Consider the following 26,150-nt stretch of genomic DNA (forward strand, 5'->3'; position numbering starts at 1 on the left):
ATAAATGTAGTTTAATATCCATCCGCAAACCACTTCCCGATATTTTAACACAATTCGGTAGTGTTATACAACTTACTTACACAGTCGATAATTAATAAAATAAGTAGAAATATATCTAGTTGTAAAATGTCTGTAAACTTTGTGTAAATCTGAACACACTTTAACAAAATTTACACTAATTCCCATACATCGTAATAAATCCCAAGGTCACCTTAAACCAATTGCTCTTATACCATAATAGTCCATTAAACAAATGAATTGCTAAGAAATTACTTCGATCAATGTATCTTTGCTCTCTAAGGAAACTGCTGCCATAATTTTCTTCTAATGCACTGTCTGAGTTCGAACTCGTATTTTTTGACCCCATAAAGAGGAAGTTGAGGTCAACAGTGTTTTTAAAGCACAACAACTGGGGTAAGATTTCGGAGCTTTAACTTATGACCGTTAAAATTGTCAAAACGAGGGTATAACGTAACGTATTTTTAAAAAAACAGCTCTATAGTTTTATTATTATCACTTTTTGTAGATGTTATAGGTATTTGAAAATTTTAATTTAGTAAATTTTGTTGAAACAATAGCAAAAATTTAATTTATGAAAATACAGTATATCAATTGATTGAAATAAAACAAAGAACAACACAACAAAGAACAACTGGTACTTTGCATTATTTATTTATACTTCTTCGATCCTACTACTTCTTCGCTTTCGCTGTTTTTCTGTTTTCCAAGAAAACGATAAAATATTGGCTTAGCTTTTTAATCATGTGTACTCAACTGGCGAGATTCCATATAGTCGAGGCATTGAAGCACAAAAAAAAGGTCTTACTGTCGATTTTAGGCGCAGTAAGACGGATTTTAATGCAGTTTGGTGCGTTGGATTCGTGAGAATGTCAGGAAATTTTGTGAACTAATATAATGAATAAGAAATCTCAAATTGCATTTGTGCATAAGAAAAATGCATTTCAAAAATGCATTTCGGTAAAAAGTGGGAAAAATTGACTCAATTTTCTTACTCGGGGGTTTTTGGGGTCGCTGAAAACGAATATGAGGTTGGCGAGAGTGTGCAAACTACCTGGTGCCTGCAGCGGGTGTAATAAACGTCTTCCTCTGGAGTATTGTGGTAATTTATCACATATTCGGCTTAAACTCATTACTCGGGGGGTTTTTTGGTCGCTGAAAATAAATATGAGGTCGGCAAGAATGTGCAAACTACCTGGTGCCTTCAGCAGGTGTAATAAACGTCTTCCTCTGGACTATTATGGTAATTTGTTAAATAATTGGGCCAAACTTGTTACTAGGGGGTCTTTGGGGTCACTGAAAATAAATATCGCAACGACTAAATTCTAATTTCATATCATTTAAAGCAGTTTGAATTAAGGCACAAGTGGGTGATGTGGTTTTGCCTTGAGAGAAAATTACTAGATACATAATGAACTTAAAGGTATTGCCAAAAATAAAAAGATTGTCATTGGAAAAATTCTTTCATCTGTTGATGCATTTACCCAACATTTAAAAAGGGTATATTTACAAACACAAATTTGGCTGCACGGAGAGGAGAGTAACATGAACCCAACCGATTGGGGATGGGAATTACAAAAGAATGTATTAATTCCAGTTAGAATGACTCAGCCACCTGGTCCTCCAAACATTTTAAATTTAATATTCTGTAGTTGTAAGTCAGACTGCGGCCACTCATGCGGGTGCGGGAAGCATGGGTTAGTTTGTAATTTAGCCTGCAAAAATTGTGCATTCTCTGATTGCACAAATAATGCATTGGACTCGAGAGAGGAAGGCAATAATGAAGAAGATGATGATAATGATGAAGAAAATGAATTTTAAAGATAAATTACGATAAATTTTGTATAATGAACTTTTTTAATCATAAATATATTAAAATAATAAATATTTATGTTTATTTATAATAAAAATACCACCCTTTTCGATCACTATAGTTACATCGAAGAAAATAGATTACCCCAAAAACCCCCGAATAACGAGTTTAAACTAATTATATGATAAATTATCATAATACACCAGAGGAAGACGTTTATTACACCCGCTGCAGGCACCAGGTAGTTTGCACACTCTCGCCGACCTCATATTCATTTTCAGCGACCCCAAAAACTCCCGAGTTACAAGTTTGGGCCAATTATTTAACAAATTACCATACTACTCCAGAGGAAGACGTTTATTATACCCAATGAAGGCACCAGGTAGTTTTCACACTCTCGCCGACCTCATATTCGTTTTCAGCTACCCAAAAACGCCCGAGTAAGAAAATTGAGTCAATTTTTCCCACTGTTTACCGAAATGCATTTTTGAAATGCATTTTTCTTATGCACAAATGCAATTTGAGATTTCTTATTCATTACATTAGTTCACAAAATTTCCTGACATTCTCACGAATCCAACGCACCAATCCGCATTAAAATCCGTCTTACTGCAAAAAAATCGGCATTTTAATCCTTCAATGCCTCGACTAAGAGGATTGGATGAGGTCTGAATTCACAACTACTTTACCAAAAAAGAAACAACGTCCGAAACACGGTAGGACTATAAACTTATAGAACGCTTATAGTCTTATGAGTAGTAGCACTTTGAAGTTTTGCCTACGTATCATGAACAGTAGAATCAGGAATTTGTAAAGTATGAAGAAGATGAAGATAAAACCCAGTTTGGATTTAGAGATGAGCTATGAACTGAAAGGCACTTTTTGTAATGAATGTCTTGCTACAGAAATGTCAAAATCAACGAAAAGATGCCTTTATGCCTTTTTATTAATCATGAAAAGGCATCCGATATAGTGCATCATGAAAAATTAATTATAAAATATTAAGAGATAAAAGAATTGATAGCCGAGACGCCAGGAAAATTAAAAATTATATTGGTGTTAAACAACGACCATTCGTATTAATGGGAACTCGACAGAAGAGAGTAAGATTCTAAAGGGATTCAGGCAGGGTTGTGTGCTCTCCCCACTCTTGTTTAATTTATAATCAGATACTATCTTTAAATGTGCTTTGTACCACTTGAAATATAAGCACATTTATGCCCCAATAACTCACATTGATCAGGGCATTTTTGAATTATTTTATTTACGAAAAGGTTCTGTATTAAACTAGGTTTAATATTTCAAAATGTAATACAAGTGACTTAATTCGCTTAACCACTCATCTTCGTACTTGTCGGTTCGATATACGAATTGTCGAAAGTGTATTCTCTGTTCCAATAATTCTCAGTTTTTTATTATTTTGTTTACCTATTAGTAATGTTATACTTTTATAAAGCTATTTACATAGTCCCTAGGGTTTAAGATACGTACTTTCTCTAATACTACTATCTGTGCTAGTGTTTTTTATGGCACTAAATTAAATCCTAATATAACAAAGTGGCGTCTCATAGAAGTACACTGATATCGAAATAACTTAGACATAAGTTTAAACACTCTCAAAGTCATAATCTCAGATCAAAATCCTTAGTCCTAGGGATTTAATTTTTAATTTTATAATTCATTTTGGTAACACTAAAACTAGTTCCATAATGACCTCCGTATTTATCCTACTCCCATTTTTTGTACAAGGCAAAAAGGTGATAGGTATGTAACAAAAAGAAAAAAAGGTGATAGGTATGTAACAAAATAATTTTTATTTTTATTTTTGAATAAAATTGAAGAAAATTAAGACTTTGGTGTCAACAGTATCATCCAGAATTTTAGTTGGGCGACGTCATTCTTCTTCTTCTTGGAGTACCGTCTCCTATCGGACGTTGGCTACCATCACAGCAATCTTAACTTTGTTGGCTGCAGCTATGAACAATTGTATTGAACTGCACCCATATCACTCCCTTAAATTTCGCAACCATTAATAGTCCAGAGAAATAAGGTTTTTCTCGTGACACATCCCCCTCCAGGCCGAAACCAAATTTTTTGAGTAGTATGGACATCTATATTATTAACCTATATGTTTCCTGCAGCCGATTTTGATGATATACATAGTTATAAACAAATGAAGATCGAAAAACGGTAAATTATCGCTTTTTTCGTCTATTACCAAAAAGTTAAGCACTTTAAACAAATTTGAGAGTAAGAAACTCATAAATCGTATAAAAAACTTCAATATGGCATTCGCTGAATATGTCCAACCTTATTGGTTGCTTAGAAAATTGCAAAATAAATCATAAATATTGAGTTTTTATAAATATTCGTAACTTAGGTAAAAATTAACTTAGAATCTTCTTATTACGCGGAATGCCGAGACTTCTTGTACTTAAATTATATTTTAAATTTCAAAGCAATTTGTCAAATAGTTTAAAAGTTATTTAATTTATTTTTCCCAAATTCATTTTTTTTGCAACACTGTAAGTCAGAAAATTATGAGGTTACAATAATACTTCGGACAGTTTATGAAAGAAGAACATTTATACTATTACCTTAATTAAAAATAAATGACAAAAAATAATTTTAAACAGTGTAAAATTATTTTGCAAAAACATGTCCATTTTTTGCTTACTTAAAAACAATTAGAATAACTTTTTAACCGTTACCCGTAGAAAAATTAGTTTTTCATATTTAGAAAGACTGAATTTTTATACACATTTAGAAAGAAAAACAACTGTTCTAGGACATTTAGGGACAAAGTTAGCCCCCCCATTTTTTTAATTCACATGTTTTTGCAAAATTATTTTGCAATATCTGTAATTATTTTTTGTCATTTTTTTTAAATTAAATTAATACTGTAAATTTTCTTCTTTCATAAACTATCCAAAATATTACTGTAACTTCATCATTTTCTGACTTACAGTGTTGCAAAAAAAATTAATTTTGGATAAACAAATTAAATAACTTTTAAACTATTTGACCAATTGCTTTGGAATTTAGGGTGTAATTTAAGCACCATAAGTCTCAGCATTCCATGTAATAAGAAGGTTCTAAGTTAATTTTTACATAAGTTATGAATATTTAAAAAAACTCAAAATTTATTATTTATTTGGCAATTTTCTAAGTAACCAATAAGGATAGACATATTCAGCGAACGCCATATTGAAGTTTTTTATACGGTTTATGAGTTTATTACTCTCAAATTTGTTTAAAATGCCCAATTTTTTAGTAAGAGACGAAAAAAGCGAAAATTTACCGTTTTTTGATCTTCATTTGTTTATAACTATGTATATCATCAAAATCGGCTGCAGGAAACATATAGGTTATTATTATAGATGACCATATTACTCGAAAAATTTGGTTTCAGCCTGGAGGGGGATGTGTCACCAACACGATATTTTTTTTCCTTATTTCTCTGAACTATAAATCCTCCTGCGTCTCACATTTCCCTTTCCCGAGATTTTTCTTTGGATTATGGGAGTACAGCTTTAGCAGGGACTACTTTTCCCCTCTCATTATGTGGGCTAGATATTTCAGTTTTCTCGTTTGTATGGTTTTACTGACTTCGCATTCCTTCTCCATCTTCAGCAAAACATATTGATTTATTACTTTCTCCGTCCATGGTATTTTCCACATACTCCTGTAGCACCACATCTCGAATGCCTCAATGTTTTTGATGTTTATCTTTTTTAGTGCCCAAGCTACCATGCCCTATATCAGAACGGAGAAAACAGAGCACCTTAACATTCTCGTTCTAAATTTCACGTCAACCTGATAGCCAATAACAAGAATATTCATTTAATGGGGAAGGAATACCAGCACTAAGATAGCTTGTCCATTTCTTATAGATATATCCCTAATGATCTACACCCCCTGTTGAATAACCTGTCACATCAGAGGGTATTTATCGTTGAAGGATGCGCATCCTCCAAACGATGAGTACCCCGTTTATTTTTTCAAGCAAGGAAGCCAGGTTGCTCCATAAGTTAATCCATTTAATCCATTAACAGCAACCTAGTGTCGTTTCATAAGTTTAATTCTTATTTAAAACCTATGTAACATCAAAATTTTAAAATCAACTAGTGGGCCAGTTTCAACTACAAAGTAGAATTTTTCACTGATGATGATCTGATAAGATCGAAAACGTTCTGGAAATTTTGTAATTTATTTAGATGATTTTGTTCCCATTTTGTTGGCCATTTTGTACTCCTTTTATTATTTTTCAGCAGAAGTAAAAGGCTGAAAAAGTTTTTCGACGTTTTTACAATACAATGTTAGTTAATGTTAGCTTTTACATTTAGTTAGGATATTTTTGTTAAATAAATAAACCAAATATAACAAATTACCAGTAGTAATTGCACAAGAGCTCTAAAATTATCGAATTTTTCCCGAGTGACACTTTGACAGTTTTAATTTCACGACCCGAAGGGGAGTGAAATTATGTCAAAGTGTCACGAGAGCAACAATTCGATAATAATTTTAGAGATCGAGGCAATTTGCTGCGATTATTTCATGAATAAAACTGTTTAAAACCAAAATTTTATTCTAATTTATTTATGTAAGTACAAATTAGTACAATTAAACACACAGTTGTTATTCTATAAGTAGGGCTTTTCATTCACAATCATTTGTTTCGAACTTCTGTCATATGTCGTATAATCCGTGTATATTAATATTATACACGGATTATACAACATAAAATGAAGAAAGGAAAAGCGGTAGGACCAGATGATATTCCTGGGGAAGTATGGAGAGCATTGGGAGAGACAGGAACAAGGTGGCTAGCAGGTCTATTTAATAGAATTATGGAAGTTGGACAAATGCCAGACGAATGTAGAAGCAGTATGCTGGTACCTGTTTACAAAAACAAGGGAGATATACAACAATGTACAAACTACAGGGCCAAAAAACTGCTTAGCCACACCATGAAAATATGGGAAGGAGTAATTGATAGACGAATACGTGAAGAGACCGAAATATCCGAGAATCAATTTGGCTTTATGCAGGGTAGATCAACAACAGATAAGACGCAATTTTCATTATAAGGCAGTTGATGGAAAAATACAGGAGTAAAGAAACAAACGCTCATATGGTATTCATTGATCTTGAGAAAGCATATGATAGAGTTCCTCGAGAGATTCTGTCGTGGGCACTCAATAAGAAAGGAGTCCCTGGTGAATATGTAAAGATTGTGAGGGATATGTATGAGGGAGTAACGACTAGTGTTAGGACAGGTGTGGGAGAGACTGATAAATTTAAGGTGAAAGTAGGATTGCATCAAGGTTCTGTGCTTAGTCCGTATTTATTCTCATTAGTTTTGGACCAGATAACAGCGAAACTACAGGGTAACATTCCATGGTGCTTAATGTATGCTGATGATGTCGTGTTAGTAGTAAATAGTAAAAAAGACTTAGAACAAAAACTGGAACAGTGGAGACAAGCTCTGGAGGAAAAAGGATTAAAACTTAGTAGGACAAAAACAGAGTATTTCGATTGTTCATTTAAATATGGAACTACTACAAATAAAATGGTATCTTTGGATGGTGAAATATTGTGAAAAGCAATAGTTTTAAGTACCTAGGATCGATATTACAGAGTAATGGAGAAATAGATGGAGATGCATGCAGTAGAATTAGGGCTGGATGGATGAAGTGAAAAGAAGCGAGTGGTGTGTTGTGTGACAGAACCCCAATGAAGCTGAAGGAAAAATTCTATAAAACAGCCATAAGACCAGCTATGATGTACGGACTGAATGTTGGGCAGTGAAAAAGAAAGAGGAACAACGAATGCATGTGGCGGAAATGAGAATGCTTAGATGGATGAGTGGAGTGACAAAGAAGGATAAAATTAGAAATGAGTATATTAGGGGAAGTCTAGGTGTGGCACCAATTGATGCCAAAATGAGAGAGCATAGGTAAAATGGTTTGGTCATGTTCAAAGTCGAGACGTTAACCACCCAATACGAAGAATAGCTGAAGTGCAGATTCCTGGAAGGAGTAGGAGAGGAAGACCAAAGAAGACCTGGGGGGAGACGATAAGGCAGGACATGTTGGTAAAGGGGATTAACATTGATATGGCCCAAGATAGAATTGTGTGGAGAAATGCAATTAGGAAAGCCGACCCCGCATAGGGATAAGGCAAAGAGAATGATGATGATACGGATTATACAACATATGACAGAAGCTCGAAACAAATGACAATCGATTAAAAACCCTATATTTGACAGTTGAAAGTCATTACTTTTACATATTTTGTATATCTTTTAAAACATTAATTGTCATTAATGTCACTGAATGTATTTTTTCGTAGCAACGAAGGGCATCTGACGTAATACACTTGACGACGGGATATTATCAAAAATTATCAGGTATAATATCACAAGAGAGTGAGAATAAATTGAAAATAATGCGACACTTTTTCAAAAATTTGCTGTCTGGCAATAGACACGAGAGCCCGCAGGGCTCGAGTGGCTATTGCCCAATGACAACAAATTTGAGTAAAAATGAAGCATTATTTTCTTTTTTATTCTTACTGTCGTGTGATATTCATAAGATTATTTTTTAATGCGTATATTATGGATATTATTTTAAATGTGACAGTTGTCAAAACTAGGAAACTAGTTGCCATTAAACAGAAACAATCTAGTTAAATAAATTCTATCGGTAATTTTCTACAGTAGATAATTCTCAGTATAATTTTAATCTGATTGGACAGAATTAAACACGTGATCAAATATCTTACTATACGCTTGGAAGTTAAAATCATCAAAAAATAATCGGGTATAATATCACAAGAGAGTGAGAATAAATTGAAAATAATGCGACAGTTTTTCGAAAATTTGTTGTCTGGCAATAGACACGAGAGCCCGCAGGGGTCGAGTGGCTATTGCCCAATGACAACAAATTTGGGTAAAAATGAAGCATTATTTTCTTATTTATTCTTACTGTCGATATTCGTAAGATTATTTTTTAATACGTATATTATGGAGATTCTCTTAAATGTGACAGTTGTCAAAACTAGGAAACTGGTTGCCATTAATCAGAAACAAGCTACTTAAAAAAATTCTATCGCTAATTTTCTACAGTAGATAATCCTCAGTATAATTTTAATCTGATTGGACAGAATTAAACACGTGATCAAATATCTTACTATACGATTGAAAGTTAAAATCATCCAAAAATAATCACTTTAATTTTTATTTCTGTAGCTTTCTATTGGTCAGAATCTCCTATGAAGGAAATAATCGAAAGTTATTTAAAGTTATAATTGACTATTGAATTATCTAGGATTTTTTATACAATTTTGTTGCTATATTATATTGTATTTATGCCTTTTTTATGTAAACATATTTTACAAAATTAATATGTGTCACTACTTTATTTAATATCTAACAGCGCACCTGTTTTCTTAGTGTATACACATACTGATAATTCACTACATTACAAACACCTATTCGATCGTATCTGCTCGATTCCCTAATAGAAATCTCTTCCTTCGTTACAGGTCCAAGAGTCAATCAAAACCGGCTGTTGGAATTCCGTGCCACAATTCAGGAATCCAATCAAGTAGGTCAGGAATTCCAGGTGAGGACAGCGACGCTGTGGCTGAAGGCGGATTTCCAGACGCCGCCGCCGCAACGCTATCACGGTGCTGCGTCCACAGTCAAATGTCGGACCACCGACGTATTCGTCTTCAAAGTCATATCGACAACGTTGCCGGAGTCTGTTACACTTAGTTCAAGGGTAAGATGTGATTTATATTTGTCGAGAATCTATTTTTGTCATATATTTATGTGTAATTATTTAGTTAAAGATTTGCAGAAAAGTGCAGAACTTTAAAGATAAAAAAATCATTTATTTTCCCAGCAATCTTTTTTCTATCCAAAAGTCTGGCATGGTCAGCTTTTTGTAGTGTGATAAACCCATTCGTTATTCATCTATATTATTTCTTCTTCGTCTTATACTTGTTGTAAATCTGTCGATCTGTTAATTCCGACGTAGAAGTATTTCTTGAAATCCAAATATTATGTTATGCAGGCGACGCCGCATTAATCGCCGAGACAGAAGATGATCTCCAAAGATTAACACATATCTTCAATACAACAGCCAAGGAGTACAATATGATAATATCAGCAGAAAAAACCAAATGTATGACAACACCTAAATAGCCACTACGGTGTAAGATCGAAATTGATGGAAAAATAATGAAGCAGGAAGCAAGATTTAGATATCTGGGAATAGATATAACCAGTTACGGAGATGTTGAAGAGGAAGTACGACAACAAAGCTTAAAAGCAAGCAAAGTGGCGGGATCTCTTAATGACACAATCTGAAAGAACAAACACTTAAGACAGGACACAAAAGCAAGAATCTATAAAGCAGAAATTAGACCTATATACACGGCGGAGACAAGATCTGACATATCTAAAACAAGACGATAACTAGAAACAACAGAGATGAAAATACTCCGACGAATATCAGGGAAAAGTCTGTCGGATAGGGAGAGAAGCGAAAATATAAGAAGATCATGCGATGTAGAAGACATAAATGGATGGGTGACAAAACGGAAACAGGAGTGGAACGAACACATTAGTAGAATGGTAGAGGATAGGATAGTACGAATAGCACGAGATAAGTCACTAAATGGACAAAGAAGTATTGGCAGACCAAGAAAAAGATGGTGCGATAACTTAAACAATTTAGGAGGCTAATATTGAAGAAGAAACGGGCTTTAAAGCCTACATACACCAAGGAAGAAGAAGAAGAAGTATTTCTTGAGAGGTAGACTGTCAGCTATCTCTCCATCTTTTTGGTGGTCTCCCCGGTAAACGCTTGCCAGCTGGTTTTCCTTCTAGCGCAATTTTTGATAGTATGTGCTCCTCCCATGACTGAACCATTCTCCTCGTCTTTGCCTACCTCATCTTACTAGATCTTGCACGCCACATTTTTCCATGATGATGTTGTTTCGTATTCTATCCCTTCTGGTCGTCCCTGCTATAGCTCTTACGGTCTTCATTTCGGCTGTTCGTAGCATGTCTTTGGTTTTGTTGTTGTCTCCTCTTGATTCAATATCATAAGCATAAATCACCAGATGTCTGATGCAAGTTTTCTAAATTCTAACTTTGCTGTTGTTTTTCATATATTGGTTATTCTAGACCACATCTCTCAAAAATTCGGACATGTTTGCGGCCTTGTTTATTTGTCCTCTCAGGTCTCTGGCTGGGTCATGATTACTTGGTACATCTACACCTAGATATTTGAACTGGTTTAGCTTTCCTATGGGTTTCCCCTCTTATTAATGTAGCTGGAAAATGGACCTTTCTGTTGCTACAAAACTAAATTTAAAAACGTCAAATTCGTATTTTCTGGCTATTTTTCTCATATTCGTATGTTGTGTCCTAGCCATCTAGCTCTTTGGGCTCAAATTTCCTCAATATCCTTTTATTTTCCTTACATATGCATTAATCCCTTATTTGTTTACTTTCTCCTCGTTACTTTCTCGTTTTATATTCCTCTAAGCATGTTTCATTGAATTTTTCTTTTCGAAATATATATATCCTCTTCTCTTGCTGATTCATTATCCATATTTTACTCGCATATAACTGCATTTTTGTATGACTGTTTCATAGGTGTGAAGTTTGTTGTCACTGACTTATTTTACTTTTAATAACGTATTTGGCTATTGTGATTTTCCAACCGTTTTGCTCCCTTTCGATATTCTTTCATCTATGTTTTGATTCCTTTCTCTCACTCCTCTTACGTTCTTTATTTATGTCATGGCCGTTTAAAATCATCATTCTCTTTGCCTTCATCATTCTCTTCACCAGACAGAGGTTTATATTGGTCAAGTCTTTTATAATAATCCTGTTATCTCCAAAGTTTTTACAATAACCAGATTCGAATAGTTAATAGAAAATATCCATCTAAATGACAATTCAGCAACTCAAGAGAGACGTTCACTTAACTTTGACTTATTATATAAGATAAGACCATTTATAGTTAGACTAAATGAAATTTTTAAAGAACAAGCCATGCAGGAGGTACATGTTCTATTGATGAATATATGGTGAAATTTAAAGGACGTAGTTCTATCAAACTGTATGTGCCCAAGAAGCCAATAATAATTAACTGTAGGTGTAAAAATTGGGCAAAGTGTGATGCTATTTGTAGCATCTGCTGGGTATCTGTACCAGTTTATTATCTATATTTAAGTGAGGCAGTGAAAATAATGTCCTGTTATACAATATTGTAACTGAATTATGCCAAGATATACCACTCAAATCTTCGGCTGGTTTTGATAAATTTTTACAAGTTGCAAACTATTGGAAGATTTCTATGCTAAATAACTATATACTATAGGTAAAGTCAGACCTAATCGCAAAAGTTTACTTGATTTCACGAGAAAAAGGCAAACCAGAAATAAAAAACTTCGAAATAATGAATTGTATTGTGTAAGAAGTGCCCTATTTAGAAATAAAGTGGTTGCGTCCCAAATGAGTCACGATTATTTAGTCACACAAAGTAACCGTGATAAACTGTACAAAAAGAGAGGTGATACACAGAAAGATATAATGTGCAAGAAATGATATCGCAGATGATACTTTCATTGTCATCATTTTCTTTGCCATTATTCCTATGCAGGATCGGGTTCCCTAATTGCATTTTTCCAATTTCTATCTTGGGTCATATCAACATCAATCCCCTTTACCGACAGGTTTTGCCTAAGCGTCTCTCCCCCACGTCTCGTTTGGTCTTCCGCTTCTGCTTGTTTCAGGAACTTGTAGTTCAGCAATTCTTCATGTTGGGCAATTATCGACTCGATGTTGAACATGACCAAACCATCTTAACCTATGCTCCCTCATTTTAGAATCAATTGGTGCCATCCCTAAACTTCCGTTAATATACTCATTCCTAATTTTATCCTTTTTTGTCACTCCACTCATCCATTTAAGCATTCTCATTTTCGCCACATATATTCGCTGTTCGTTTTTCTTTTTAACTACCCAGCATTTAGTTCCGTACATCATAGCCGGTCTTATGGCTGTTTTATAGAATTTTCACTTCCGCTTGATTGGAAAATTTCTATCACACAGCACAGCACTCGCTTCCTTCCATTTCATCCATACATTTCATCATCCAAATATATCATTTTACCTATGGTTGCATCTGTGGTTGCTTTACCCTGCAGAAATTCAAATTGATTATCGGAATTTCGGTTTGTTGTCGTATCCATCTATCAATTACTGTTTCCCATATTTTCATGGTGTGGCGAAGTAGCTTTATGGCCCTGTTTTGTGCATTTTTTAGCTTTAACCTTTTTTTGTTTCAGCAATTCGATCGCCTCACATCAGATCCCATCTCTGTAACTCTAGAAGAATCGCGAAGCGGTTGGCAAAAAATAGACCTTACAGAGATCGTCCGACAATGGCTAGCGGAGTCGAACGACGAAAAGCTGCGACTCTTCGTTGATTGCAGCTGTTGTGCCAATTGGCACATCCATCTTTTTAACAACGTCAACGAAAGAAGCCTTAAAGCCAACACCAATAGGCCGTTCCTAGTAATACATACAGATCCCAGTACGGCGAAGCGGGTCCGACGGAGAGCCATTGATTGTTCAGAAGATTCTGGGAATCAATGCTGCAAGCAAAGATTTTATGTTAGTTTTAAGGCGCTGGGATGGGATGACTGGGTGATAGCACCACAAGGGTAAGTTGAATTATTATTTTTCTTTTAAAATATGACCATAACATTGATTGATCAGTGGCGGATCTAGAGGGGGCTCACGGGGTCATGACCCCCCAAATATTTGAAAACCCACTTATCCTATTGGTGGTAAGACTAAAAGTGACCTTGCATCAGAGAAAAGTAATCATCCTCAAGATCCATGAACCCCCCCCCAAAAAAATTTCTGGATCCGCCAGTGTAATTGATTGATGGTAAAACCATAAATTAAATATGTAGAGTATCTAAAGCCTCATAAAAAATAAGTTTATGCATAAAAAGAAAAGAAAATAAAACACAATCCCCAAACAAGACATGCACATAAGCTGTGGAGACTTCAATGCAACTTTAAGGCCGCTATTATATTAGGCAACTGGTGACGCCACCAAGTTGCTCCACCAGTGACTCATGACGTCACGGGGCATTTAAGTAAATGAGACCTATTAGACTACGGCAACTGGTTGCGCCACCAGAAATTGTTGTCGATCTGGTGGCCGAACCAGTCCACCAGCCGGGTAACCGGGTCTGGTGGCGCCACCAAGCCGGGGCATTATGTTATATGGACCCTATTAGACTGAGCAACTGGTGTCGGCCACCACTAGTTCATTTGTATTGTAATCGAGTGCTTCGTATTTCTTTTCTATTAACTTCTATATTTTCTGTTAACAAGCGTATATTTTTCTAAAACCTTTTTTGTTGAGTTATAAATATGCTATATTAAAAAGTTCTTCTCCCAGATTTAGCCGTTAATTGTTTATTCATTGTTTAAACAATAAAATCTCTTTTTATATTTAGAAATATCGGTGAATTCATCACTTTACCTTGATCAAAAATGTTTCTATTTTGTTTTTGATTATGCTGAATCCAAATGTGACGTTAATTGGAAGATTTAAAAAAAAATTGAGCTTTTATATATAGGTACAGTATGTCTGCGTAACTTGGAACCATATGGGAAACTTTTTTTCTTATCAATTTTACGAAAAAAAAATATTCTATATATAAATAAAATGCTCTGCATAGTCTATGTTATACGAGGTATGTCAAAAAAAATGTATGTAAAGTACCTTTAGATTTCACAACATCGAAAATTGTTATTATGAAAAGTTATTAAGAATTAAAAAACTATGTTTTGGGACGCATTCATTTTATTACATCATCCTAATTGAAAAAAAATGCAATTCAAATCATTTTATTACAAATATCTATAAATATTTTTTTATTAATTTTACGAAAAAAGTTATTTTTTACAAAAAGCTTTATATGGTCTAAAATCTAAGATGCAATCATATAAACTTTTATCAATTCTATACGAGGTATGTTAAAAAATATGAATTTCGTCCAAGCGTAAAGTACCTTTACAGTTCACAATATTTCAATTAGAAGATATTGCATATTCAAACATAGCTTTTAATTCCGAACAACTTTTTATAAAACATTTTTAAGTTTAATGTAAGGATACTTTACCCTTGAGCGAAATTCATCTTTTTTGACATACCTCGTATAAAATTCACAAAATGTGAATCTAATGGTTGCATCTTATATTTTATACTATTAAGAGCATTTTATGAAGAATAACTTTTTTTCGTAAAATTGATTACAAACAAGTTTCCAATTGCATTTGATTATTTTTCCAATTCCAATTCATTTTATTATTTTTGCTGGTGGCTATTCTCGGCCACCAGTTGCCCGTGCTCACAATTTGGTGGGCCCACTAGTTGCGCCACTAGGTGCGCCACCAGTTACCTAGACTAATAGAGCCTTAAGAATCTAACTTCTTAAGAACCTAACCTAAGACCGAAAAAGAGCAACACAATCTCCACGATATCTCATAAGATATAGGATGAAAGCATTACGTTTAACAATATGTTTCTAAAATCTACTACATTCCAACATAAAAACATTAATAAACAGACGTGGGTCTCTAACGATAACTCCACAATTGAGCATGTAATAGTTTGTTGTGGATGCTAGACATGTAGATAAGTAGTGATGTTCTGGATGTAAGATGCCACAGGCGCCTAGATAGAAATACTGACCATCACCTAGTGAGAGCAAAAATCATAGTGAGAGCAAGAATATAATTACAGAAAATTAAAACGAACATTAGGACAGTCGAACATCGAGAAAATGCTAAATAAGGAAATCTGAATAAATTATATACAGGAAATGAAACTCCCTAGACGGAGTACAAGATCTTCTCGAACACTATTAAGCATCGAGTTAAAAATCAGTGGAGTCAATCATGGCGAGATCTTTGTAAAAAATCCAAATCTCAGTATTCACTGATTCAACCTTCTGTTCCAAATATATATTGGTTTAAAAATTATGTAGTACCTCGAAGATATATAACAACATTAATTAGAATGAAGTTTGGACATGCATGTTTCCCTCTACATCTAGCAAGAATTAAAGTTTTTGATTCAAATCTTTGTACAGAATGTCAGAAGGTTGGTGACTTAAATCATACTTTCTTTGAGTGCGCAAAATATATTCCATGCACATATAATTTAATCCAAGATTTAATAAAATGTAATGTTTTTCCACCTTTCAATGTATCCTATCTATTGTCTCTGAACAGCAAGAACATATATGATTGTTTAATGAAATTTATCTGTGAAACTAAAATTAACCTCTAAACTTATTAATCCTGATAATTTGGTATATTATGTACATATGAAAAAAGAAGAAGAAGAAGATACATAATGGAAAATGTGGTGACCAACTTGGACAGTCCATAGCGGCCAGCTTTTGAACTGAATAGAAAGCTGTAGAAGAGTTTGCTATGGAACTCTAAGGACCTCATTGCCTTCCTTATGTATGAACAGAAAACAAAAAAAGTTGTGACTGGCTAAATGACACCCAAGTCTATGCCATAAAAAAATCCTACTAAGTTACACCTTTAAGATAGAAGTACCAAATCAGTTTGTAAATTTAACAAACTAACCTAATATAAACTAAATAATTACAGAAAATTAAAACGAACATTAGGACAGTGGAACATCGAGAAAATGCTAAATAAGGAAATCTGAATAAATTATATAGAGGAAATGAAACTCTCTAGACGGAGTACAAGATCTTCTCGAACATCCTACTAAGTTACACCTTTAAGATAGAAGTACCAAATCAGTTTGTAAATTTAAAAAAACTAACCTTTAAAAAATTGAATGTAGAGTACAAATCTAGGGGAAACTCTCTTTTTCTTCTTTTTCTTCTTCTTCCTAAAGTGCCGTCTCCTCAATGAAGGTCGGCTACTACAGTTGAAAACTCTTCTGTGTCTTCAGCTGTTCAAAATTTAGCCCTGTCCATTGTGGGATGTTTCTGAGCCGCGATTGTCTTTTCCTTCCTAGTCCTCTCCTTCTCTCGACCTTTTCTTTCACTACAAGAGCATATTGGTACTTATTATTTCTCAGAATGTGGTCTAGGTATGATGTTTTTCTAACTTTCACTGCGTTGAAAAGTTCTTTTGCCTTGTCTATTCTATGCAGTACTTCTTCGTTTAAGGTATGCGATATCCATGACATTTTAAGGATTCTCCGATAAATCCACATTTCAAAGGCCTCCAACTTGTTTACGGTTGATGTTTTAAGGGTCCATGTCTCAACTGCATGGAGAAGAGTCGACCAGATGTAGCATTTGAATAAAAGTAGTCGAATTTCAAGTTTTATTCGAGAATCACAAAGCAGTTTATGATTTTTTCGAAAGATTTTTTAGCCTTAGAAGAAAAAGAATTGTTAACATCTGTTTTATTAAAAAATGATTATCCTTTATCGTTTATAAATAAGGAATTGTCAAGATTGGATCGAATTGAACAGAACAACTTAGAACGGGATCCTATAGCATTCACAAGAAATAATACGAGAAAAATATCAATACCATTATATAAAAGGACTATCCGAGAAATTTCAATTGGAAATAAATTCAACATTTCAACAACATTCAAAACAACAAACACGTTGAGATCTATTATATCTAAAACTAAACCTAACAGTGAACAAGAAAAAACAAAGAATTGTATTTATAAAATACCTTGTGAATGCGAACAATTTTATTTAGGTGAAACATTAAGACCATTAAATGTTAGAATAAGTGAACATCAGTCTTATATTAAAAATAGTGAATTTGATAGATCTCAAATATGTCAACATGCATGGGATAATTAACATAGAGTTCAGTGGAGAGATTCAAGTATAGTCCTAAAAGAAACAGATAGTAAAAAGAGAAAAATCAAAGAAGCGGCTCTATGTAATTATGCTAAATGAAGCCAATTGTGTCGCAAATTCCTCGGTAGAACGCAGTAGGATGTGGTTACCCATACTAAAAGAGGAAGTCAATAGAAAGAAAATACCAGGATTAGTAAGTCAATAACATATCGAGCTAGTACAGATTTTATATTTTGGTATTATTTATATATCTATGTATTATTAATATTATTTATAATTTAAAATAACATATTTACATATTAAGGTCAGAATTTGGTATTAGTTTTGAGAGTAAACAAAAGTAAGACCTTATACTCACGATTTCGGGATAGTATCACGAGGTTTTTCCCTGGTTTTCCCTCGCGATTTACTATGGAATCTCTAACGCGAGAATTTTACTCTCACCATTGCATGTGGTTGTCTTTTTAAAGACAGATCACATGTTATGATTTTTTCTTGAGTTGAGGTTGATTTCATGTAATCGAATGAACTATCTTTCAGTAAAGTCGTCCCAGGAACGCAACTCATAAATATTGCCAATATAATTTTAAAGTCTTCTACTTTAAAGTGTATAATATATATCGGAATTGCAGATATAAATGAGTCAGATTAAATAAATTATTAGAAGAATTTTTTACTAAGCAACAATATTTTTATTTAATTCATTAATATTTTTTGTATTTTGACAACGGCATCCGAATTGGACGTCGAAGCGTTAATAAAATCTTTTTAATTAAATTTTTTTAGTAAAATTGTGGCTAACTTCCCATCAAAACTAGCAATTTTCTAGCCTGTTCTATTCTCGATCTTATATCTAGATCAGAATTTAGGCTGCTATAGATCCAACATCCCAAGTACTTAAATATATTGACTTGTTCCAAAATGTGCCCATTTATTGTGCAAGGTTGAGGTACGTTTTGGTTTTGTCGGATTGACATCACTTTGGTTTTTTAATGTATATTGTCATACCAAATTGCTTACAGGTCGAACTGGTCTTGTCGATGAGACGTTGTAGACCCAAGTCGGAATCCGCAATCAACACTATATCATGGGCGTATTTGATGCTGTTGATATTTACGCCATTCACCTTGACGCCATCCTTGGAGTCCTCCAGTGCCTCTTTAAATAGAAACTCGGAGTAAAGATTAAACAGCAGAGGCGACAGAACACATCCCTGTCTAACTCTTCTTCTAATTTCTACTTCTGCGGATGTGAAACCTTCGATCCTAACGCTGGCGTTTTCGTTCCAGTACAAGTTTTTTTAGTAAATTGGTGTCTTTTTCATTAAAACCGATTATTTGGAAACGTTCTAATAGTAAGTGGTGGTGTCTTACTCTATCAAATGCTTTTTCGAAGTCGATAAAGCATATAAATATATCTTTCTGTTGGTCGTAGCATTTTTGGGCGAGGACTAGAAAATTGAAGAGGGCTTCTCTCGTTCCCATGCCGGCTCTGAATCCAAACTGATCGTCTCCGATGATTGTTTCGCACTTTTTATAGATAAGATTATGTACGACTTTTAATAGGACTTTTACTGCATAAGGCTTATCAGAGGGGACTCATTGCAGTGTTGTGGGTTTCGCTTTTTCGGTACTGGGATGAATATTGACTCTAGCTAGTTTTGGGGTATTTTACCTGTGTTATAAATGCGATTGAATAAAAGGACAAATATTTCGATATTTTCTTCGCTGATTAATTTTCAATCAATGGGAAAATCCCAATAGTTGGCTGTATACCATAGTTTAAAAAAACCTATACAGAAGTAAAAACTTCAAATTGTATTTTGGTATAAAATCGTTTGTTTAAAAACTATCTAAAAGTCATCCACATGGATTGCAAAATGTTTTCGTTCTGATCAGAACATCTTCAGTGAATTCCGCAAAGTAGTTGTAACTAGCACACCAATGAAGGTGGTAACTTCATAATATATGGCTGACATTATAAATTTTAATAAAATATTGTGACTACTTCTTCTTCTAAAAGTGCCTATCTTCTAGAGATGTTGGCGACCACATTGACCCATCTTATTCTATTTACGGCAGCTCGAAATAGATCAGTTGACGTTAGACCAGTCCACTTCCTAAGATTGGCCAGCCAGGATATACGTCTACGTCCAGGGCCTCTCCTGCCCTCAATCTTGCCTTGTAGAATCAACTGCAGCAGTCGGTATTTTTCATTACGCATAATGTGGCCGAAGTAAGCCAATTTTCTGTTCTTTACGGTGTTAATTTTTTCTTTGTCTTTTCCTAGCCTCTGGAGAATAGTTATATTAGTTGTGTGGTGCATATATGAGACCCTCAACATACGTCGGTAGCACCACATTTCAAACGCCTCTAACCGTTTTATGGCATCTTCTGTCAGGCTCCAGCTTTCAACTCCGTATAGGAGGACACTAAAGACGTAACATCTAAGAATTCTTATGCGTATATTGATACTTAAAGACAAGTTGCAGAGAATTTTCTTAACATTGTTAAAAGAGCTTCTGGCTTTTTCAATACGAGTTTTTATTTCGTAGCTATGATCCCAAGTATCCTTAATGTTGCAGCCCAGGTAGCATATTTTCTGTACTCTCTCTAGAGGTGTATTGTTTACTGTAATTTGGGCGTTTATGTTGGTGTTTTTACTAATGATCATTATTTTTGTCTTCTTACAGTTTAGTTTTAGGCCGTATTTGTTACATGCTTCTACAACATTATCCATGATCCTTTGGAGCCCCTGCGCACTATCCGCCAGCAATACTGTATCGTCTGTATATCTAATATTATTTATAAGTTGTCCATTTACTGCAATACCATCTTCTGATTCGTCCAAGGCCTCTCTAAAGATGTTTTCAGAGTATATGTTAAATAATGTTGGTGACAGTATGCAACCCTGTCTGACTCATTTTTCAACCGTGAAGATTTCGGACAGTTCATTTTCGAATCGAACTGTTGCTTTTTGTTGGAGATATAAGTTTGAAACGAGTCTTATATCCTTACCATCGAGTCCTGATGTTTTTAGGATATCGATTAGTTTTCCATGTGGGACTTTATCAAATGCCTTCTCGAAATCTATGAAACATGCATACACATCGCAATTGACATCCCTGGCTCTCTGTATTAGAACTTGCAAGCTGAAAAGTGCTTCCCTCGTTCCGAGTCCTGATCTGAATCCAAATTGAACTTCACTCAGCTGTTCTTCTAATTTGGTGTATATGCGCGAGTGAATGATAGTAAGGAGTACTTTAAGTACATGGCTCATCAAACTAATTAATCTATGTTCTTCACATTTTCTAGCGTTGGCTTTTTTGGGAAGTGGAATGAATATTGATAGTAGCCAGTCTTTTGGTAAGTAACCAGTCTCGTATATGTTGTTGAATAACTTCGTAAGAGCTGTAATTTGTTGTGCCTCTAATAGCTTTAAAATTTCACCATGCACCTCATCAGGTCCTGGTGATTTCCCATCTTTAATCCGCTTAATGGCCATAGTTACTTCTTCGTTTGTTATTTCTGGGCCATAGGGATTGTCTATTTCATACGGACTTCGTGCAGCATCTTCGAATAATTCTTGCATATATTCTTTCCATCTTCTTAATTTATCTTCAATTGTAGTCAAAATTTGACCTTCGACGTCTACGACTATGCCTATATTGCGTTGTTTTCTGATGTTCTGTACTTCTTTAATCTTTTTGTGCATATGGAAATCGTCATGTTTGCGTTGTAGTGTTTCAATTTCTGTACATTTCTCCATCAGCCATGCTTCTTTTGCCCCTTTTATTTCTCTTAGTATACTCTTATGCAACTTTTTGTATTCATTGTCATTTCTACCTTTTAATTTCCTTCGCTCTTCCATCATCTGCAATATTTTATCTGTCATCCATTCTTGCTTCTTTTCTCTTTTTGATTTAAGATATTCATGCGAAAGTGTGTTGATAGATGTCTTCATTTCGTTCCATTGTTCTTCTACGCCACTAGGAGCGTCTTCAACTATTTTCGCAAAATTCTTATTAATCTCTCTTTTTACTTTTTCCTGGATGCTATTTTCTTTCAGTAGTTTTATATCTATCTTGGGTCTTACTTTCTTTTGAATTATTTTGAGTCGTATGTTGATATTTGCAACTAACAGACTATGATCTGAGAAAACATCGGCGCCTGGATATGTTTTTGTTGAGGTGACAGAATTTCTAAACCTTTTGCTTATGTTAATAAAATCAATTTGGTTTCTTATGATTTTCCCTGGGGTATCACCGGGTGCTTTCCATGTATAAAGCCTTCTTGGATGTAATTTAAAGAATGTGTTCATTACAACCATATCCGTCTCTTGGCAGAATTGTATCAGTCTTTCTCCTCTTTCGTTTCTTGTGCCAAGACCATATGACCCCACAACATTCTCGACTGTACCTTGTCCTATTTTGGCGTTGAAATCGCCCATGATGATAGTGACTACTAGTCGATGTTAAAAGATTAAATTATGTATGTGCCTAAAGAGCAACATGCTTCCTTGCTCGAAAAAACTAGGTACTTGCCATTTCAATTAGCCAGTTGGTCTGTGCTAATTGAAATGGCAAGTACCTAGTTTTTTCGAGCAAGGAAGCATGTTGCTCTTTAGGGACATACATAATTTAATCTTTTAACATCGACTAGTAGTCACAATATTTTATTAAAATTTATAATGTAAGCCCTATATTATGAAGTTACCACCTTCATTGGTGTGCTAGTTACAACTAGTTTGCGGAATGCACTGAAGATGTTCTGATCAGAACGAAAACGTTTTGCAATCCATATGGACGACTTTTAGATAGTTTTTAAATAAACGATTTTATACCAAAATACAATTTGAAGTTTTTACTTCTGTATAGGTTTGATTAATTTTCACGTTTCTGGGTATATTCCATCTGGACCTGGGCTTTTATTTGTTTTGAGTTGCTTAATTGCATTTATAATTTCAGATTTCAGAATTGCTGGCCCCTCGTTGTTATTTCGCAATCTTGGTTCTTCTCGTATGTCCTGAAAAAGAATTTTAAAATAGTTTTCCCATTCTTTCAGTTTATCTTCCGTTGATTCTAGCAGTTTGCCATCCGTGTTCAGCATGGTGTGAAAATCGCTTGAAAGTTGATGTAAACTCTTTTACCTTTTTATGTAAATTAAAACAAATCGTGCCTTTGTTGCATTCTTCTATTTCGACGCATTTTGTTTCCAGCCATTTCTCTTTGGTTCGGTTATTTTTTTTTTTCGGAAACTCTCTAAATATTTTAAAACAAATAAGGATGCGCCAGGGAGACACTCTCTCCTGCATACTGTCCAATCTGGCTCTATACTTTGTTTCACGTTAAGAAAAGAACGTTACGATTGCGGAGATCAGTGTTGCCAAACCTCTCGTGCGCGGATGGATACTCGACTGCCGAAATACGATTCATTCTAGTCAGTACCGCGAGGTATCGGCACGCTTCTATCGTCCATAAGAAATACTTGGGGCTATCTCCGCAATATTCTATTCTTAACGTGAAACGCTGTATAGCTAGGGTTACCACACGTCCGGATTCCGTCCGGACAGTCCGGATATGAGAGAAATCCGGATTTTTTTCTTTACTAAAAAATGGAAAACACTTGGCCCAACGGTGAATTATCTGATAAGCGCTAGTCACTTCTCCAAGTTCTAAAAAAGCTGAAACCTAAATGGACTTTACTACCTAAAGAAGAATCCCCAAACACTCATGACAAATGGAAAGAAATATTTGAAGCATTTTCTAAAAGCAACGTTTCTTTTACGAATATTTTTAAAATAGTAAAATTCATCTTTTGTCTGCCTGGTACTTCGGCTCCTGCTGAACGTATCTTTTCGATTATTATTTTAACTAGCTTTTCTATTTCAAATTTTTTTTTTATATCGTTTTGTAATATTATTTTTTCTACAACAACTGTCAGATTTAACTAAAATATCATGTTAGAATAAATGTCATAAATGTGTATTATCACGGACTTATCTTTTTTTCTATAATTTGTGACGCACTGAAAAATGGTCATGAAAAGGAGAATAGTTGCATATTGTAGCAAAACAGCTGTACTGTTAATTGTGCCATATGCATTTCGCATATACATTGCGGTGGAATAAGTGTTGTCCCCCTGTTGACTTGTTTATTTTAAGAATATAAGCAAAACGCTCGGACAGTTCGATTTTTAAACTAACCATAGTATATTATAGCATCAACGTTTCGAACTTTACGCGATCCCTCTTCAGGTGACAGGTATAACTTTGATTTTTTAAAATGGTAAGGTACATCATATGATACCTCATTTAACAGTTTTTGAAATACTGATTTCAAAAATATATAATACTTTAATCCTTTTTGAGATCGTACGCGCAAAATTTCGGTCGAACTCTTTTTAAACGCATTTATTTTTTTTTGAATCCTGAGGAAACTAATAACTATTTTTGAAAAATTTAAATTCAGAATGAAAGACTAGATTATTACTGAGGGCTGACAGTCCCTTAGAATAAACAAAAAGTTTCTTTTGAATGATATATTTGAAATTAAAAATCACACTAAATTTTCTCTTTTTTTTCACCACTGTGACTTATTAAAATAAGCATTATAGGAGTTCTCAGGGACTTTGGACCATGGATAATACTGTAATATTTCATTCTGCGTTCAAATTTTTCAAAAATATTCATTAGTTTTTTAAGGATTCGAAAAAATGATTGCGTTTAGAAAGAATTCGACCGAAATTTTGCGCCTACGCTCTCAAACAGGATTAAAGTATTATACATTTTTGAACTCAGTATTTTAAGAGCTTTTAAATGAGGTGTCACATGATGTACTTTCCCATTTAAAAAAATCAAAGTTATGGCTGTCATCTGAAGAGGAATCGCGTAAAGTTCGAAACGTTGATGCTATAATATACTATGGTTAGTTTAAAAATCGACCTGTCAGAGCGTTTTGCTTATATTCTTAAAATAAACAAGTTAACAGGGGGGGGGCAACACTTATTCCATCGCACTGTATGTAGAATGTACAATGTAGAAATAGCAATAGCAACACAGTCAAATTCACATTTTACATTTTCTACAACCCCTTGGACTACCCCTTTTCGGATTTGGTCTTAATAAATTATGGTACCCCTATCTATAGCTGAATTATTTTCTGTTTTCTCCAAGTAGTCGTATGTTATACTAATTGTGCTTTCTTTTTACTTGTTACAGATACTACGCGAACTACTGTCGAGGGGATTGCGGCCACCATCGGACCCCCGACACGTACGTCACGTACCACACGCACGTCATCGAAGAGGCGCGCAAGACGCAACAACTATCAGGTATGACACCTTGTTGTGCACCGTTAAAATTTTCCAGCATGAGTTTAATATATTACGGACCGGACTCGACCATCATCAAAAGGGACTTACCTAAGATGGTTGTGGACGAGTGCGGTTGTCCGTAAACAACATCTGGACTTTGTTAATACTTTTCTTCGATGGACTGATTAAAGAATTTATTGTTCTTGGATGTATAGCGACAGTTAAATGAAAAGTTGGGAAAGAGGTTTAAATTTAAGAATGGTCTGATCTATGTGGGCAATAAAGTTAATGTCAATTTGGTTAGGTAAAACCTATACGTATATAAAATAAATTTGTAGCAATTTTTAACATTTATGCCACTTATTCTTCTTAAGGTGCCGAGACCGCTTGTCGATCGTTGACTCTCATGTTGCCCAGCATATTAACAATTATTGGGTGCGTTCGGACGACCATAGCGGCTGGACAGCTGGGTAAGCGGTAGTGTTTAGACGACACTGCTGGAAGTCAGCCGCTGAGAGATTTACTAAGCTTTCCCCATCAGTGCTGGATACAACCACTCAGCCGGTTTCTGCTAAGAGTCAGCCGCTGTGGTCGTCCGAACGCAACCATTGTCTTATTTACAGTCGCACGAAATACGTCAGTGCTAGTTTTCCCAAACCATTGGCGTAGGTTTTTAGGCCAAGAAGTTTTACGGCGGCCCACACTTGTTTTTTCCATTATTTTACCTTGCATGACAAGGTAAAGTATGTCATATTTTTCTAGGTGACGCATTATATGACCAAAGTATTCCAATTTACGCCTTTTAACCGTGTTCACTTCTTTACAACTTTTATTCAAACGTTGGAAAGCCCTTTCGTTTGTGACTCTTTCTACCCAACTGATCTTCAGAATACAGCGGTGACCCACATCTCAAATGCTTCTAGGTTCTTCAAAAGTGATCAGGTCAGGAGCCGTGCTTCAACCCCGTAAAGTAGTACTGGGAATATATAACATCGAACCATTCTTATGCGAAGCTGTAAATTGAGATCATGGCTGCAAATGATTTTCTTAAATTTCATAAAACTTGTTTTTACCTTAGCAA

General features: G+C 34.6%; 1 protein-coding gene across 1 annotated transcript; it reads left to right on the top strand.

Annotated features, from left to right (window-relative positions):
- The first annotated feature begins 1,711 nt into the window (after nt 1–1,711).
- LOC126882471 (inhibin beta chain) lies at nt 1,712–25,212 on the top strand. The gene is made up of 4 exons (XM_050647436.1): nt 1,712–1,715; nt 9,380–9,618; nt 13,205–13,581; nt 24,975–25,212. The coding sequence occupies exons 1-4, from the start codon at nt 1,712–1,714 to the stop codon at nt 25,210–25,212; spliced, it is 858 nt and encodes a 285-aa protein (XP_050503393.1).
- The last annotated feature ends 938 nt before the right edge of the window (nt 25,213–26,150 follow it).

The sequence above is a fragment of the Diabrotica virgifera genome, chromosome 3 (assembly GCF_917563875.1).
Source record: "Diabrotica virgifera virgifera chromosome 3, PGI_DIABVI_V3a".
NCBI lineage: Eukaryota > Metazoa > Arthropoda > Insecta > Coleoptera > Chrysomelidae > Diabrotica > Diabrotica virgifera.

Excerpts from the sequence above, each read along its gene's own strand:
- LOC126882471 (XM_050647436.1), top strand. Across the intron at positions 9,619-13,204 it reads CTGTTACACTTAGTTCAAGG|CAATTCGATCGCCTCACATC; the intron begins GTAAGATGTGAT and ends TTTTTGTTTCAG. Across the intron at positions 13,582-24,974 it reads TGGGTGATAGCACCACAAGG|ATACTACGCGAACTACTGTC; the intron begins GTAAGTTGAATT and ends TACTTGTTACAG.